The sequence below is a fragment of the Mesocricetus auratus genome, unplaced genomic scaffold (assembly GCF_017639785.1).
Source record: "Mesocricetus auratus isolate SY011 unplaced genomic scaffold, BCM_Maur_2.0 Super-Scaffold_100676, whole genome shotgun sequence".
Taxonomy (NCBI): domain Eukaryota; kingdom Metazoa; phylum Chordata; class Mammalia; order Rodentia; family Cricetidae; genus Mesocricetus; species Mesocricetus auratus.
This window is the reverse complement of record NW_024429266.1, coordinates 5,121,861-5,136,507: the sequence shown is the minus strand read 5'-3', so window position 1 is coordinate 5,136,507 and position 14,647 is coordinate 5,121,861. Positions and strand designations below refer to the sequence as shown.

At 42.8% G+C, this 14,647-nt stretch overlaps 1 protein-coding gene across 2 annotated transcripts in view; it reads right to left on the bottom strand.

Annotated features, from left to right (window-relative positions):
• Positions 1-10,832, bottom strand: part of Cenpf (centromere protein F) — a 42,939-nt gene extending 32,107 nt beyond the window's left edge. Inside the window, exons 1-7 of one of the 2 annotated variants that reach the window (XM_040738252.1) lie at positions 10,719-10,832; positions 8,970-9,164; positions 7,770-7,966; positions 6,849-6,970; positions 6,397-6,488; positions 3,956-4,244; positions 2,734-2,936 (exon numbers count right to left, since the gene is read on the bottom strand). In XM_040738252.1, coding sequence (XP_040594186.1) covers positions 2,734-2,936; positions 3,956-4,244; positions 6,397-6,488; positions 6,849-6,970; positions 7,770-7,966; positions 8,970-9,131 — 1,065 coding nt within the window. In that variant the 5' untranslated portion in view covers positions 9,132-9,164; positions 10,719-10,832. The remainder of the gene's footprint in view (positions 1-2,733; positions 2,937-3,955; positions 4,245-6,396; positions 6,489-6,848; positions 6,971-7,769; positions 7,967-8,969; positions 9,165-10,718) is intronic. The other variant, XM_040738253.1, reaches the window with a different exon arrangement.
• Positions 10,833-14,647: the final 3,815 nt, after the last annotated feature.

Here is a 14,647-nt window from a genome sequence, read left to right as displayed (position 1 = left end):
CATGTGTGTGCTCTATATACAGATGAATGCCTAGCTTTTTATTTGGTCTAGGAATCCACTCAGGTCCGCAGCAAGCCCTTTACCAACTGATCCATTTCTCCAGTGCATCAAATTCACCCACTGCCTCAGACATTAAGATACCTTCACTGTTATAAGTATTGTCCAAGTTTTTAAATTCCCAAGGAATACTACTACAAGATTTCTAACAATAAATATAAATTTAACTAATAGTGAATGAGAACCTACTGTGCCCTCCACTGTTCTAGGCTATGTAAAAACAACTAAGACCGTCAGCCCTAAGCCTGGCATTTGGATGGCTGACAGTATCAAACAGCAAAAATAAAAACCAAGCACTAGTGTAAATGAACCCTCTGCGCCCTCTACTGGCACTCCTTCACAGTGCAGCATATTCCTAAGGGACCTTATAAAGAGGAGAGATTACAACAACCCCTGAAGGTATTTATACTCCATTCAAAAAAATTCTCAACACCACTGTGCTACCAATGATACAAAATCCATGTAAGTAACTGCCCACTAGATGTCATGTGTGCTCTATAAGACTCTAAAGCAATGTTTCTCAACCTTTAATGCCGAAACCCTTTAATGCAGTCTATATATTGTGATGACCCCCAGTCATAAAATTATTTTGTTGCTACTTCATTACTATAATTTTACTAGTTAAGAATTGTTAATGCCTGATATGAAGGACATGTGACCCTTGTGAAGGGGTCATTCATCACCCACGGATGGAGACCCACCAGTTAACAACCATTGCTCTAAAGTGCACAAAACTCAAGTTCCGCCAGGTGGTGGTGGCACACGCCTTTAATCCCAGAACTCAGAAGGCAGAGGCAAGCAGATCTCTGTGAGTTCGAGGCCAGCCCGGTCTACAGAGCAAGTTCCAGAGCAGCCTCCAAAACAATACAGAAAAACCCTGTCTCGAAAAACAAAAAAAACAAACAAAAAAATACTATAAATGGGGGAGAATATAAACAAGGGAGGCAAATGTATCATATTAAAGCTGGCAAAATGAATATACAATAGCCTATGAATTCTATAAAATATTTATGTAGTCCACTAAAAGGTAAGAAATGTAATAAAAAACAAAAACAGAAAGCAAAATAAAAGCTGCAGGCTTAAGTCATGGCAAATAATCACATTAAATATAAATGAGTTAATTCAGTAAACAGTAAACTTAAAAAATATGACCTAACTGTATTCAAAACACACTTCAAAGACAATACATGAAATAGGAATGAACAGAATGAAAATAGGAATACAGAAATTTAACCACTAAGATAAAAACATCAACCACTGTTAATTCCCTCAGTAGGAAACAAATAATTTTGTTAATTATTAAAGAAACTGAATTTAAAATATTAAAATTCCCACGAAAGAAATCTCTAGGCCTGGTTTATTTCACAAGGGAATTCTACTCAATCCATAAAGAAAGATATATCAATGGCATTTTCTTCCAGAAAACAGGATAGAATAGTTGCCAGTTCATATTGTGAATCCAAGATTACCCTGATAACAAGGATCATACGAAGATGGAAGAAAAAAATAAAACGCCAAACAATACCTCTCATGAAAATAAGACACCCCAATCCTTAACAAGTTATTGGCAAACAAAATTCCCATGTAAGTAAAAAGTTACATGTAAAAATCATGTGGGACTTTTTCCAAAGACATAGGCTCATTTGAGTATCTGAAAACCAATCAATATAATCTGCCACATTAGTGAGCTACTACCTCATACAGCTAACTGTGAACCTTCAATTACTTTAAACAAAATTTTAATTAGGGAAGAAAAAGTAACCTGCCCATGGAAAGCAAAGGTCCAGGTCTACTGCAGCAATTTTCATTATAGACTCCGAAATGATGTTTATTAAAGAAAACAAAATCCTCAGGGATACCTCAGACATGGGTTTTCAAGGTTCTCTTAATTCTAATAGCCAAATAGAAGAACCCTATGCCTAGAACATAAATGATACCAGGAGGGCCCTGAGGAAGATTCCAGAAGAGTAGATGGCAAGAAAACACATGGATTGGGGAAAGTGGGTATTTAAAACAGAATGACAGTATAAGCCAAACACTGGGCCCAAAGTGATTGGGGACAGAAAGCACCAAACACATCATGGTTGGCTTTGGAAGGTAATTCATTTTTCCATGTTACTACATAGTAGTGGGTTGCTTGTTTTATTTTTTTAAATATTACTTATTATACTATTTTCTGAATTTATTTTACTGCTGTTATATTCTGCCTCCACAGGGTAATAATTTTTGTTGTTCTACATATCCCCAGTACTAGAATAATGCTGAATGTGCAGCAGCACTCAATAAGTAACTTAGTGAATGACAGAGGATATTAGTGAGGACAAGTGACAGAAAAAACATAAAAATCTGAGGTAGGTTTGAGCTAAAGAAACACGCCCTCAATAGTGACCTCACTTAAGAAAAGTCTTTGGTAGCATGTATGCACTGAGTCCCGGGGCAGATCATCTAATGCCACCCTGTGTCCTGAACTATCCACAGCTGCAGCACTCCTCCTATTCCATGTGAGTGCTAGCATCAGTGTTGACTGTGACAGCTGGAAAGGCACTAGCAACACAGGTCCCAATACCTACCCCTCCGCAGACGGCATGAGCGCTCAAAGACCTTTACTCACAGCTACTTTATAAATGTAGGTATACGAGATGGTGATTTCTCAATCATTCATGTAAAGTCAAGTACCTTGCCTGCTGCCTGGTCACATTGTGCTGTGGTTCTCACTAGCTCATCCCTGGTTTTGTTCAAAACTTTCTCTTTTTCAGTTAATTCCACTTTTGTTTTCTCCAGCTGTAGTTGTAACTCTTGAAATTTATTCACTTGGCCTTTCATTTCCTTTTCTTGCCCTTGTAGGCGTAGTTCCAACTCATTCATCTTGCTTTTTAGGTCTGAAAGCACAAAAGAAAAAGAACACTCTAATTTATACTAAGACATACATAGATAAAATGTTCACGACTTATTTTACCTATTCTGAAATCTTGGGTGAGATAACTCTAATTTACATTAAATACAGAAACTATGTTAATTGAACTTCACTTCAACAGTCAGCATCTCCATCGACAAGCTTGAGAAATGCATTTTCCTACCTCTTCACAGAAGAGCAAAGGGAGGATGCTTTGTAATCAGCACCTTATGGTGGTATAGTGCCGGCCACAAGCAATGCCCTATGTAAAGTTATCGCTTGCCTTTAGATAGTGGACATTAATATTTGCTTTTTGCCCATATCAATACAAATCAGTGCCAGGCAGTGGGTTACTCACCTTCCTATAGTGTCTGGGAGCTTTGCCTCCACTGAAGATCAAGACAGTGTAAACCTCATATAGTGCCAAAATTAACAATGATATCCTTCCCTTTTCCTGCACATGCAGTGCTGGTTCCAATGGCACTGGCAGTGGGACAATTCTCACCAGCAAACAATGATAACGATTCTCAATATATCACAGCACTAGAAATTATCAGTCCACAGAACAGATTCCAAAACACCACCTGGTATGCTCGGCCGTCAGCTTCAGTGTGGTACAGCAGCCAAGGTTACAGGTTTGCTCCCATATGGACAGCCTGGCAGCACAGAGCAGAGCTCTTCTGCAGATACATGCCACACCTCTGGCCAAGGCTGCTCAGACCACAAGCTTGTTCTAAGGGCCTCAACAGAGCCAGCTAAGAAGCATAGGAGTGCAAACTTGTAACAACCAAGTCAAAGCCTCTCAGACTACTTTTAAAGGCTCACAGTGCCACATTTTCAATACAAATACAGATGCATTCCAAAACTCACTCTTTTGTCATTACAGAAATGGACGTGAGTCTGGGGAATAAACTATCAATGTGTCTAATAAAATATACAATGCATACCCCAGACTGAAGTGATCTAGAAAAACCACCATTTAAACTTAAGTTATGTCAAAATTACCCTGATTCTGGGCCTTGACCTGCTCCAAAAGCTGAGAACTACTGGGATCATCACAAAAGCTGCTGCTGCAGTCTCTTTTCCCTGTTTGCAGACTTGATCTGTTAGGAGTCACTTCTTCTCCCCAAAGATGAGAAGCAGAGACATCTCTCCTAAGTGGAGTTTTCAGAGAACTAGATGAAAGGCGACTCGGGGTCTTTTCCTGTTGCCAAGAAAACACTGATGAGGAAGCCTGATGTCTTGCAATGTCCCGGTGGTTCATGGTGGCTTGGGGAACAGGTTGGCTCATGTTCTGAAAAACAGAAACTCTTTAGAGTCCTCTTAAAAATATCTTAATTTCTTTATCTTTCCCTGTCTCCCCAGTGTTCTGCAAGCACACTACTGCTGACCTACATCCCCAAACCTGGAATTCTCAATATTCAGGGCCATGTCTTCTTTCCAGACACAACATGAAGCCACAATCCCAGGATGATGGTATTTGCACAGCAAACTAATATTGAATGCTAATCCAAGGTAGGATATCATAAATCCCAAGACCTAGCAGTACAAAGTCCTAACAGTCAGACTTCTCAGCATTGAAGAGTGAACAAGAATTACCATCTGAGGTACCGTCAATCCACAAAGGCTAAATCTTGGTACTACTTAACCATTATTCACCTCCATTTTAAATTCCAAAACTGGCTTTCCTTTCCCCAGAACCCTTTACACTAAGTTATCAACCTACAGAACTGTCACTGGTCTAGTTCATTATCTGGTAATGTGCTCCAGAAACATCATGTGGGTATTTTATAACCAACACTTGCATGTAGCCTATAGAAACAGAGCTGTGTTAAATTTTATAGCAAGCACTCTTCTGACTCCTGGAGAGGTTTAATGGTATAGAAATTTTCATTCCTTCTAGGGGCAGAACAGGTATCAAATGAAGCAGTACATATCTATAGGACAGGTTAGAGAAATTTCACTTTATCTTGGAAAGCAGTGCCTTTGGTACAATCCTGGTGACCTTAAAACAAGGTTGAAGGATGTGTAAAGAAATAGGTAGCTTTCGATCCTCAGTATTTAGTTACCTACTTATACATTCTACCTTAAGTTGTTTCAATTGTGACCTCTAACCAAATTTCTGTGTGGCAGTAATGTACACTGATACCCAACTAGGTTTTGTTTGGGGGCTTTTGTGGTTCTTGTTTTAGAAAATGAACCAATGTGCACAGCAATGGCAACGGAGTCTTCCAGATCAGGTTTTTGATGGTGGTCTCTAAAGTTGTACAGGGTTTGAAATCCTGAAATTTTCACCCATTTCTCTCTTACTGACCCATAATAAAATGGAGTTTATCCTTAAGGGTGTAACATACATGAAGTCCTAGATTCTATCCATAATACAACATAAGCCTAGTTTAGTGGCACACACCTGTGATCCTAATACTCTGCAAATAATGCAGGAGGTCCACATCTTCAAGGCAATCCTCTCAGCTACTTGATAAGTTTGAGGACAGTCTCAGACAGGAGACTGTCTCAAAACACAAAACAAACAAACCAAAAAACCTACTGACAACTACCTAAAAAAAAAAGGACACTGTATTTCCAACATTCTTCCCTGAAATGAGAATTTTATCAGTAATTACCCTTAAAACTCAGTTCTTGTAGTAAACGCATGTAGGGAAGTCAGCCAGCAAGTATCAGGACAAAAGAATAATTCCCAAGTCCTTCTCTCTCCAAATACGGTTCCTTATTTTGGCTTTAACAAGATAAAATGGATTTGGTGCACCCATGAACATTTAATACTTGGAGATAAAACTAACCTCACCCAGAATTTTTTTTTAAAGATTTTATTTATTTATTACATATACACCAGATTGAACTGTAGATGGTTGTCAGCCACCATGTGGTTGCTGGGAATTGAACTCAAGACCTCTGGAAGAGCAGTCAGTGCTCTTAACCTCTGAGCCATCTCTCCAGCCCTCACCCAGAGTTTTTAATTTTTGTTTTAGGACAAGTCTTAATCATGTAGGTCAGGAGGGCCTGGAACTCAAGATCCTTCTGCCTCAGTCTCCTGAGTACTGTGATCATAAGCATGTCCCACAATGCCCAGCTTTCTCCTATTTTAATTTTATTTGTGTACTAGGGAAGTGAGTACAGGAACATGCATATTGCAGCAGCTGCATGCTTGTCAAAGGATAACTTTCAGCAGTCAGTTTTCTCCTTCCCCCATGAGGTTCCACTGATCAAATTCAGTTTGTCAGGTTGGGACAGCAAGTGCTTTGACCTGTTGAACCATCTTGCTGACTCTATTTCAAAACAAAAATCATCACTACCAATGATGCCTGAAATTCTTCTCAATGTAAGATAAACACACCAGACCTAGATAAGGCAGGTTACTCTTCTTATGCTACAGCAAAGAGCTCCTACAGATGTATCTTCTCCTGCAGGGACCATACTGAACTTACTTTAGCATGCAAAGCTTTAATCTCTGCCTCTAATTTTTTCCGTTCTTCAACTTCTTTATTATATTTTTCTTTTAGATCTTCATATGTGGAACCTAAACATAGACAATCAAATAACATTTTATGTCAACTAATCATTTCATAAATGAATTAACAGATCAGCAATGACTGAGCTAAATAAATCTTAAAATAAGTATTGGATAGAAAGAAGACTGAAACAACATGTCAAAATACTAATCAAATTACTCAAATATGAAATTGAGGTTTCTTCCATATTCGGAAACTTTTAATACACACTACAGAAGGGTACTGCTCAACATAAATCAACAAACATGCAACTGGGGATGACATTTTTGAAACACCAAAATTAAAAGCTGGATTCAAACATGGATTAATCCATTGCTCTTGCAGAATTTAAAACTCAAAAGTTATTTATACCAAATAAAAATCTTTACCAATATAACACTGACTTGGTGTGAGTGGAGTTGTAAAAAGTTTTTGGGGTGTACTGCATGGATTCAGAGAAACATCCATAGACTGTGTGGCCTGTTGGCTTCTTTCAAGTTCAGATTTACACCTGTTAAAAAATAACCCAAGAGACCAACAAGACAGATTACAACAAAGGCTACAAAGCACCAATGCTATACATTCCCAGAGAACAAAAGAGCATATGAAAACTTTGCCTCTAAGAATCCTTTTATCCAATAGACATTTACTGAGCTTGGTTTTTAAGCCAGATATAAAATGTTATGAAGACCTATCACTATAAGCACTGTAGCAGCAAAGAGGTATAGAGGACTGGTGTACAGTTCATCTAAGCCAAAGACGACACAAGAGCTCAGACCTTCAGAAGCACAGCTGAGAGATGCTCTTAAAGCACAGATGAGAATAATGAAAGCAGAGACATTACTTATGACAACCATTTCAGAACAAGAGACTTCGGGTGAGCAGGCTGACTCAGCGGGTAAAGGCATTTGCTGCCAAGCCAGACAACCTAAGATTGATCCCCGAAACCCAAAAGTGAAAGGGGAGAATTGACTCCCAAAAGTTGTCCAATGACTTCCATGTGTGCATGAGCACACAAATAAATGTAATGAAAAATTTAGAGACTTGATATACAGACATTATATGGTATTTTAAAAAGAGATGAACAAATTAACATTACTCATCTAGAAAGGACTGTGATTTCTGGCAGCTTTAGTTTCCCTGAGTAGTTGGCAAAAGACGCCCTCTAGTGTTGGTCTTTCTGTATACTGGGACCTTAGCCCTGCCAGTTTTAATAAGGCTTATGTGAGCCTAGAAGTTCCTATTCCTCAGCCTTTGGTCAGGCCCTCAGCTGGCACTGGAGGCCACACAAACGTGACTCAGACAGTTACCGCTTAAGTTCCTGTTCCAGTTTTTCTATTTGTTTTTTGCATGAACTCAGTTGACCTTCTTGAAAATTCACTTTCGACTCCTTAACTTGAAGTTCATGAGAAACCTTCTGCTTTGCCTTGTCCAAATTTTCACATATTTCCATCAGTCTTTGATTTTCCCTTTTCAGGTCTGCACCCTCTGTTTTTCCATCTTCAACCTAACAGAGATTGGTGACAAGAAGACAGTTTTGTTATGTACTTACCAAGTATTGTGTATAAGTCCCACTCTACAAGTAACTTTTTGGGACATGGCAGTAACAACCCACCCCAGGGTAGGGGGTGATGCTTCATGAACAGAGACATTTTAAATGAGCAAACTTGAGCATATAGGAAGGTCTATAAAGTCATATACTACACTATTTTTTTAATGTTCTTTCAAGAATTTGAAAATAAAGGGCTGGAGTGGTGGTTCACAGACAGGAGCAACTTCCTGCTCTTAAAAAGACCGGGTTCAGTTCCCAGCACCCACATCACATGGGGCTTACAACTGTCTACAACTCCCATTCTATGGGATCCAATTCCCTTTTCTGAGCCCTCAGGCACTACAGAAATGTGGTGTACATATAATCAGGCACACACACACAGAGACACATACAAATTTAAAGAGAATTTTAAAACAAACCTTATAACTTTTCCTGAATAGTTCACTTTCAAGTTTCACCAAAGAAGTCAACTATTTTAAGAAATATAAAAAAAAATCCTTCCATAAGCAAAAATATATTAGAAGCTCTGACTGTACTACCACACAGTTGGCTAAGAGGTTTTTTGTTCTTGTTTTTAAAGAAGTATTGTATTTTCATTTACTACCATTAAAGAGATGATGTCGGAAACTCCAAAGTAAAAAACTCACTGTCAGAGAGTTCTCTCCATATAAAATGTAAAAACGCCATACCAGTCCAGATCGGAAGCCAGACACTTGGCCTTACTGCACCAGGCAAAAAAAAAAAAAAAAAAAAAAAAAAAAAAGCCATTTCCCAAACAATCTAAAGTGAAATTAAGCCCTAATGATCAGCAGGTGGGCAGCAATAAAGCCACAGATGAATAAAACCACAGGCAACTTCAAATGTCCGAGTGAGAGAAAATTACCACCTGGAGACAGGAGATCCCTTTTCTACAAGTGAACTAACCCAAAAGGTAGCACACTGCTTCAGAAAGTGATACCTTCTGCTTCTGCTTCTGCAGTGCAGCTTCCAGAGAGTCCAGCTGAAACTGCCTCTGCTGCTTTTCTTTCTTCAGCTTGTCCAGCTGTCCTTCAAGCTCTTGAATTTTCTGAAGGGCCCGAGTAGGGAGACCTTCCTTCCATTCTTCCAGTGCCCAGCTCATTTTGTTTTACTTTCCAAGCATTTGTAAAGTGAACTGAAAAGAATACAGTCAGAAAAGAAAACTCAGATTCTATTAGCATACTTATTTGTTATTTGTGTTGCAATTCAAAATGCAGCGCTCCAGAGAAAGGTGCCATGTGACAGAGCTTGGGTTTTTTTATTAGGGGAAAATAAATGGGGGGGGGGTCAGCCTCCGGGGGACAGGAGCAGCAGCAATGGAGAAGAGAGAGGCAGAGGGGGAGTAGGGGAGAAAAAGCAGCAGCTACCCCACACACTTCTGAGTCACCTTCTGAGCCACATCTGTGTATGTATGCTGAGACTGTAACTGTAAATACTTGGGAAAAAAATGCTTTTCAAAAGTTAAACAAGTATCCTGGCATGTTAACTACCGGCCTCAAAAACTGTTTTTGCTGCCAGCTTCACTGTTTTTCTCCCAGGTCTCAGAAGACAGCAGTAGGTGCACAACCAATCTCTCACAACAACTGCTGAAAGTAATTCGGCCTCTCAAGGAACAAAGCGCAGTACAGCAAAAGTCACACACTAACTCCTTAACAACTCAGCCGGCTGACAAAAATCACAAAGGTCACACACTAACTCCTTAACAACTCAGCCGGCTGACAAAATCACACAAAAGTCACACACTAACCCCTTAACAACTCAGCCGGCTGACAAAAATCACACAAAAGTCACACACTAACCCCTTAACAACTCAGCCGGCTGACAAAATCACACAAAAGTCACACACTAACCCCTTAACAACTCAGCCGGCTGACAAAATCGCCTGGAGATGCCACAGCCATAACTGGGGGGGAGGCAGACAGCTGGGTTTGAGACCAGCCTGGTCTACAGAGAAGTTTTAGGGCAGCCAGGGCTACACAGAGAAACCCCGTCTTGAAGAGAGGGGAAATACAGACAGACAGAACAGACATCAGTAAATGATGGTGCGGCCGAATTAAAGAGAGGGGAAGCGAAAGAATGAATAAATTGGTGAATGAATGAATAAGTAAATAAATAGATAAGTAAATGAATGAATGGGATGGGGCAGAGACGAGAAACGCGCTTCTCTAATTCAAAATCCTGCGAGCAGCCAGCCGCACAGCCTCGTGTGCAGCCACGGGACGGCAGGGCCGTCATGAGGCGTCGACAGAGCAAGGAAGCTGCCGCCGTCGGCTAAAGCGGATCCCGGGAGCAAACGAGGTAAAACCAGCAGACGGGGGAGGGGGGCGGTTCGGGCGGAGGGCGGGAACCCTTGAGGCGAGCGGTCTCCCTCAGCGGTTCTCTCAGAGGCTCGCACCCCGGTTAGGAAGCAGCGACGGGCGGACGGCTGTGGGGTTGCGTGCGTGTGTGTGTGTGGGGGGGGTGACGGAACCCCGAGGGTCTGTGAGGAATCTTCTCTCCCTCCCTCCCTCCCTCCCTCCCTCTCTCCTCCGTCAGCATCCCCTCCCGCCCCCCCCCACTCCCCGCCTGCAAGTGCCGCTCGCTCCCGGCTGCCGAGCACCCCCGGGGGCGACCCTAAGCCCAAGCGACGGCGAAACTTCTAGAAGCGGTGAGGGCAGGGGCGCGGCGGGCCCGGGAGGACGCTGCTCACCTGCGCCCCTCACAGATGCCGCTCCAGGGTCGGTCAGCTCAGCCCGGGGAGGAAGGGGAGGCAGGGTCCCCACCGCCGAGCTCCGCACGCGCCGCGCCTCGCCGCCCCGCGAGCCCGGCGTCCTTCAAACTGCCCGCGGCCGCCGCCCCTCTGCGCCCCCTCGCCCACTTCCGGTCCCGCCCCGCCCGCCTGCACGCCTATTGGCCACTGGGAGACGCCCCCAGCCAATCCGCTCCCGCGCGCCCGGCGGGCCGCCTCTGATTGGCCCTTTCGGACGGCTGTTTCAAAACAAGCCGGGGGAGGCCGGGGCAGCCGCGGCGCCTGCGCGGACGTCCGACGCGCTGGCGTTGCCTGGAGACGGGCGCCGCGTGCTCCGAGCGGCCGGCGGCGGCGGGTTTGAGCCGGGTTTGGGGCCCTGAGCCGTTGTTGGGCGAGCTGAGCAGCGCGATGAGGCCAGCGCTGCGGGGCTGCGGCCGCTCACGCGTTACCGGAACGGCCGGACCCCCGGCTCAGCGCTCTGAGGCGAGCATCGCTGTAGAAGTCCGCTGGGAAGTTAACTGGCGTGAGCGCCTGTAGTCGCAGCCCTGAGGATGGCGTTTGCCGGCCGGCCTGGGGTATAGACGTACATGGTCCCTGTCCAAAAGAAAATTTAAATTTAAATTAAATAACCGAACTGACGCACGGAGTAGCGACACACTCTGAAGCTGACTCTAGACGTGCGTGCAAAATCTCACTGCGCCGCTGAACTCCTCAGTCCTGTTTCCAAAAATGAAGATGAATCCTTAGCTGGGTGACAATGGAAGGGAAGATTTTTCCATCAGACTCAAATACTCACAAGACTCTTCAAAACAATGTACTCCAACCTTTTTATGAAGCCCAGGTTTGTGAGAGAGAGGAGAGATTCAGTGTGTGTGTGTGTGTGTGTGTGTGTGTGTGTGTGTGTGTGTGTGTGCGCGTGCAGTCTTGGGAAAGATAAAACTGCAGTCTGGGGACGGGGCTGGTCCTCCACGTTCCTTGAATTCTCAGGTAAAAGAAAGCAAGAGGCCTGGAGAGATGACTCAGAGGTTAAGAGCACTGGCTGCTCTTCCAGAGGTCCTGAGTTCAATTCCCAGCAACCACATGGTGGCTCACAACCATTTGTGATGAGATTTGATACTCTCTTCTGGCCTGCAGGGATACATGCAGACAGAACACTGTATACATAATAAATAAATATTTAAAAAGAAAAAAAAAGAAAACAAGAAAGAAGGAAAGCTGGCGTTGCTGCCATCTGCCTACTCTCTGTTAGTCCTGGGATTTGAACCAATGTGACCCCAACATTACTGTTCCACTGGTTCTCATGATAATCATTCTGTTATTCTCTACCTTAGAAAACAGAACAACAACAACAAAAACCACACAGGATTTTTAAAGTTTGCGTGCAAACTATGCATTAATTAGCAGATGACTGTCAGTTTACCACTGTTTAGCCAAGCCTTGCGCTATATTATTGTATAATAAGCAATTAAAATTCCATCATTTCCTTGTACCAGGAAGCTGTGCAATGTGGATTATTCTAGACGCTTGTGTAATATTTCTTGTCTTCGGTTGTTTGGGTATTTTGGGTGCTGAAAGTTTAAAGATGGGCCCCATCCAGCTAAACAATGTGTCCTTTGATAGTCCGCTTTTGACCCTTGCTTTTCTTATTGTCAAACCCCCCCACGCCCCCGTCTCAGTGATCCAGGCCTCCATCCGTGGACCATCCATCTCGAACCTTCCTTTCGGTGCCTGCTAGCCCCCCCCCCTCCGTCTTTTCTTTTCCTGCTTCAGCGGCAGCATTTGCCACCACAACTCCCCCCACGCCCTTTGCTCCCTCCCAGATGTGAACTGCGCCTTTCTTAGGGGCGCTGCCGTGCATGCCGAGGGAAAAAAGTCCCAAGAATCTGGGTGCTGCTGTGTGACTACTAACTCCACCACCGTATTACTCGGCCAAGCCTTGCTCCAGATTTTAGAATTTCTCCAACCTCCTCTAACAACCACCTCCATGCCCATCTCAGGAGCCAGACTCATCTCACAGTTCACAGGGAATGTAAGATGTCACACATCAAATTTCCTGTCACCCAAACAGCCATGGGAAACGCTTGTCACTCTGCCAGGTTCAGCGTGAGTGGTGTGACACACTTCTCTCAGGAGTTCCTCTTCTCAGTGATGCACTACAAGTGTTCTTAGCTACTTCACTATCCTAGGGTGACTACATATTTGCCTTGAAAAGTAAATATTCTTGGGATTGAGGGGTGACTCAGCAGTTAAGAACACTGGCTGCTCTTGCAGAGGACCTGGTTTCAGGAGCACCCACATGGTAACTCACAGCCATGTGTATCTCCTGTTTCAGGGAAGTCTGGTACCCTTCTCTGGCTCTACAGGCAGGGGTATGCACAGACACACATGCAGACAAAACATGCATGCACCTGTTCTCTCTGTTCCAATTTCCCCCACCGTGATCATGGCATCTCTGCTCATGTTCCATTTCTCTTTAGGACTCGTTAGGATAACTGTTCCACACCTTCTAACCAAAAGTGCTTTTACAGAGAGTCATCTCTCCCTCCCTGACTCATGGGGACAATATGGCTTATTTCAGCTGTGTCTTGGTTTTTAATCTCTACCTATTTGAGGACTTAAAACATTTCATGATGAACACATTTTCCCATATAATTATGAGATTCTCTCTTCCACTGTTGCCAACGCTGCAAGAGAGCCACCCTGGCTGAGTGATGGTGGTTCTTTTGGTTTGTTTATTTGGGTTTTATTTAGAACCAGTTGTTAGTATTGGGTATAATGTATTTTGCCATCTCATTTCCAACTTCTTTATTTGGGGGTGGGTAGTCAAGACAGGATTTCTCTGTGGTTTTGAAGGCTGTCCTGGAACTAGCTCTTGTAGAATTGTGTCCCACCACAGCCCGACTCATTTCCAACTTCTGTGTGTCTATATGTTTTAGTTGTTTCTCTTACAGCAACACATTTTATTGTGTTATAGCCCTCCTGTACATCAAGATCTTTTGTTGTCATAAATTTACATAAAATGCACGTGCAATGAATTTTGACAAGTATACAGCTCTATGAACACTTTTAAAGTCATAACTCTAGCGTTTTTTGACATGACAGGGTTCCATGTACCCAATCCCAGTTGTCCAGTCCCCAGCTCCTAGAGCCAACCACTGATTTGTTTGGTCAGTAAGTAACAATGTACAGTGCATCTCTGTTTTGTTTTGTAAGACTGGAATTGCACGGGTACTTATTGAAGTCTATTTTTCAGTATCTTATGCAGACATTATTTTCCAAAGTTTTAGGGGTTTTCTTAGGACTGTTTCTTTGCATAGATATAAAAATGGTTTATCCATTCATGATAAACTGTGTTGTTTCCAATTTAAAACCATTAAAAAAGTTCCTAGGACTTTTATGTTTAAGTCTTTGCCTCATGATAATAGCATAATCTACCTGGTAAAATTAGCTGAGAAATAATTTTTTGCTCATCTCTGAGTTTATGTAGAATTTCCATTATTTGTGCCTTAGTACTTAGGTCTGCAGCTTTCTCTGGGGCTGCTTTAAACTAGGAATTAAATTTATATTGGCAAAGACTTTCTTATTTTTCTAGTTTTAGTTTAGTCTGATAATTCGTTCCTTTAAAGTTTTCTAGGGGCTGGAGAGATGACTCAGGGGTTAAGAGCACTGCCTGTTCTTCCAAAGGTTCTGAGTTCAATTCCCAGCAACCACATGGTGCCTCACAACCATCTGTATTGAAGTCTGGTGCTCTCTTCTGGCCTGCAGGGATACATGCAGGCAGAATACTGTATACATAATAAATAAATCTTTAAAAAAATTTTTCAGGTCAGGCAGTGGTGGTGCACACCTTTATCCCAGCACTCGGGAGGCAGAGGCAGGGGAATCTCTGT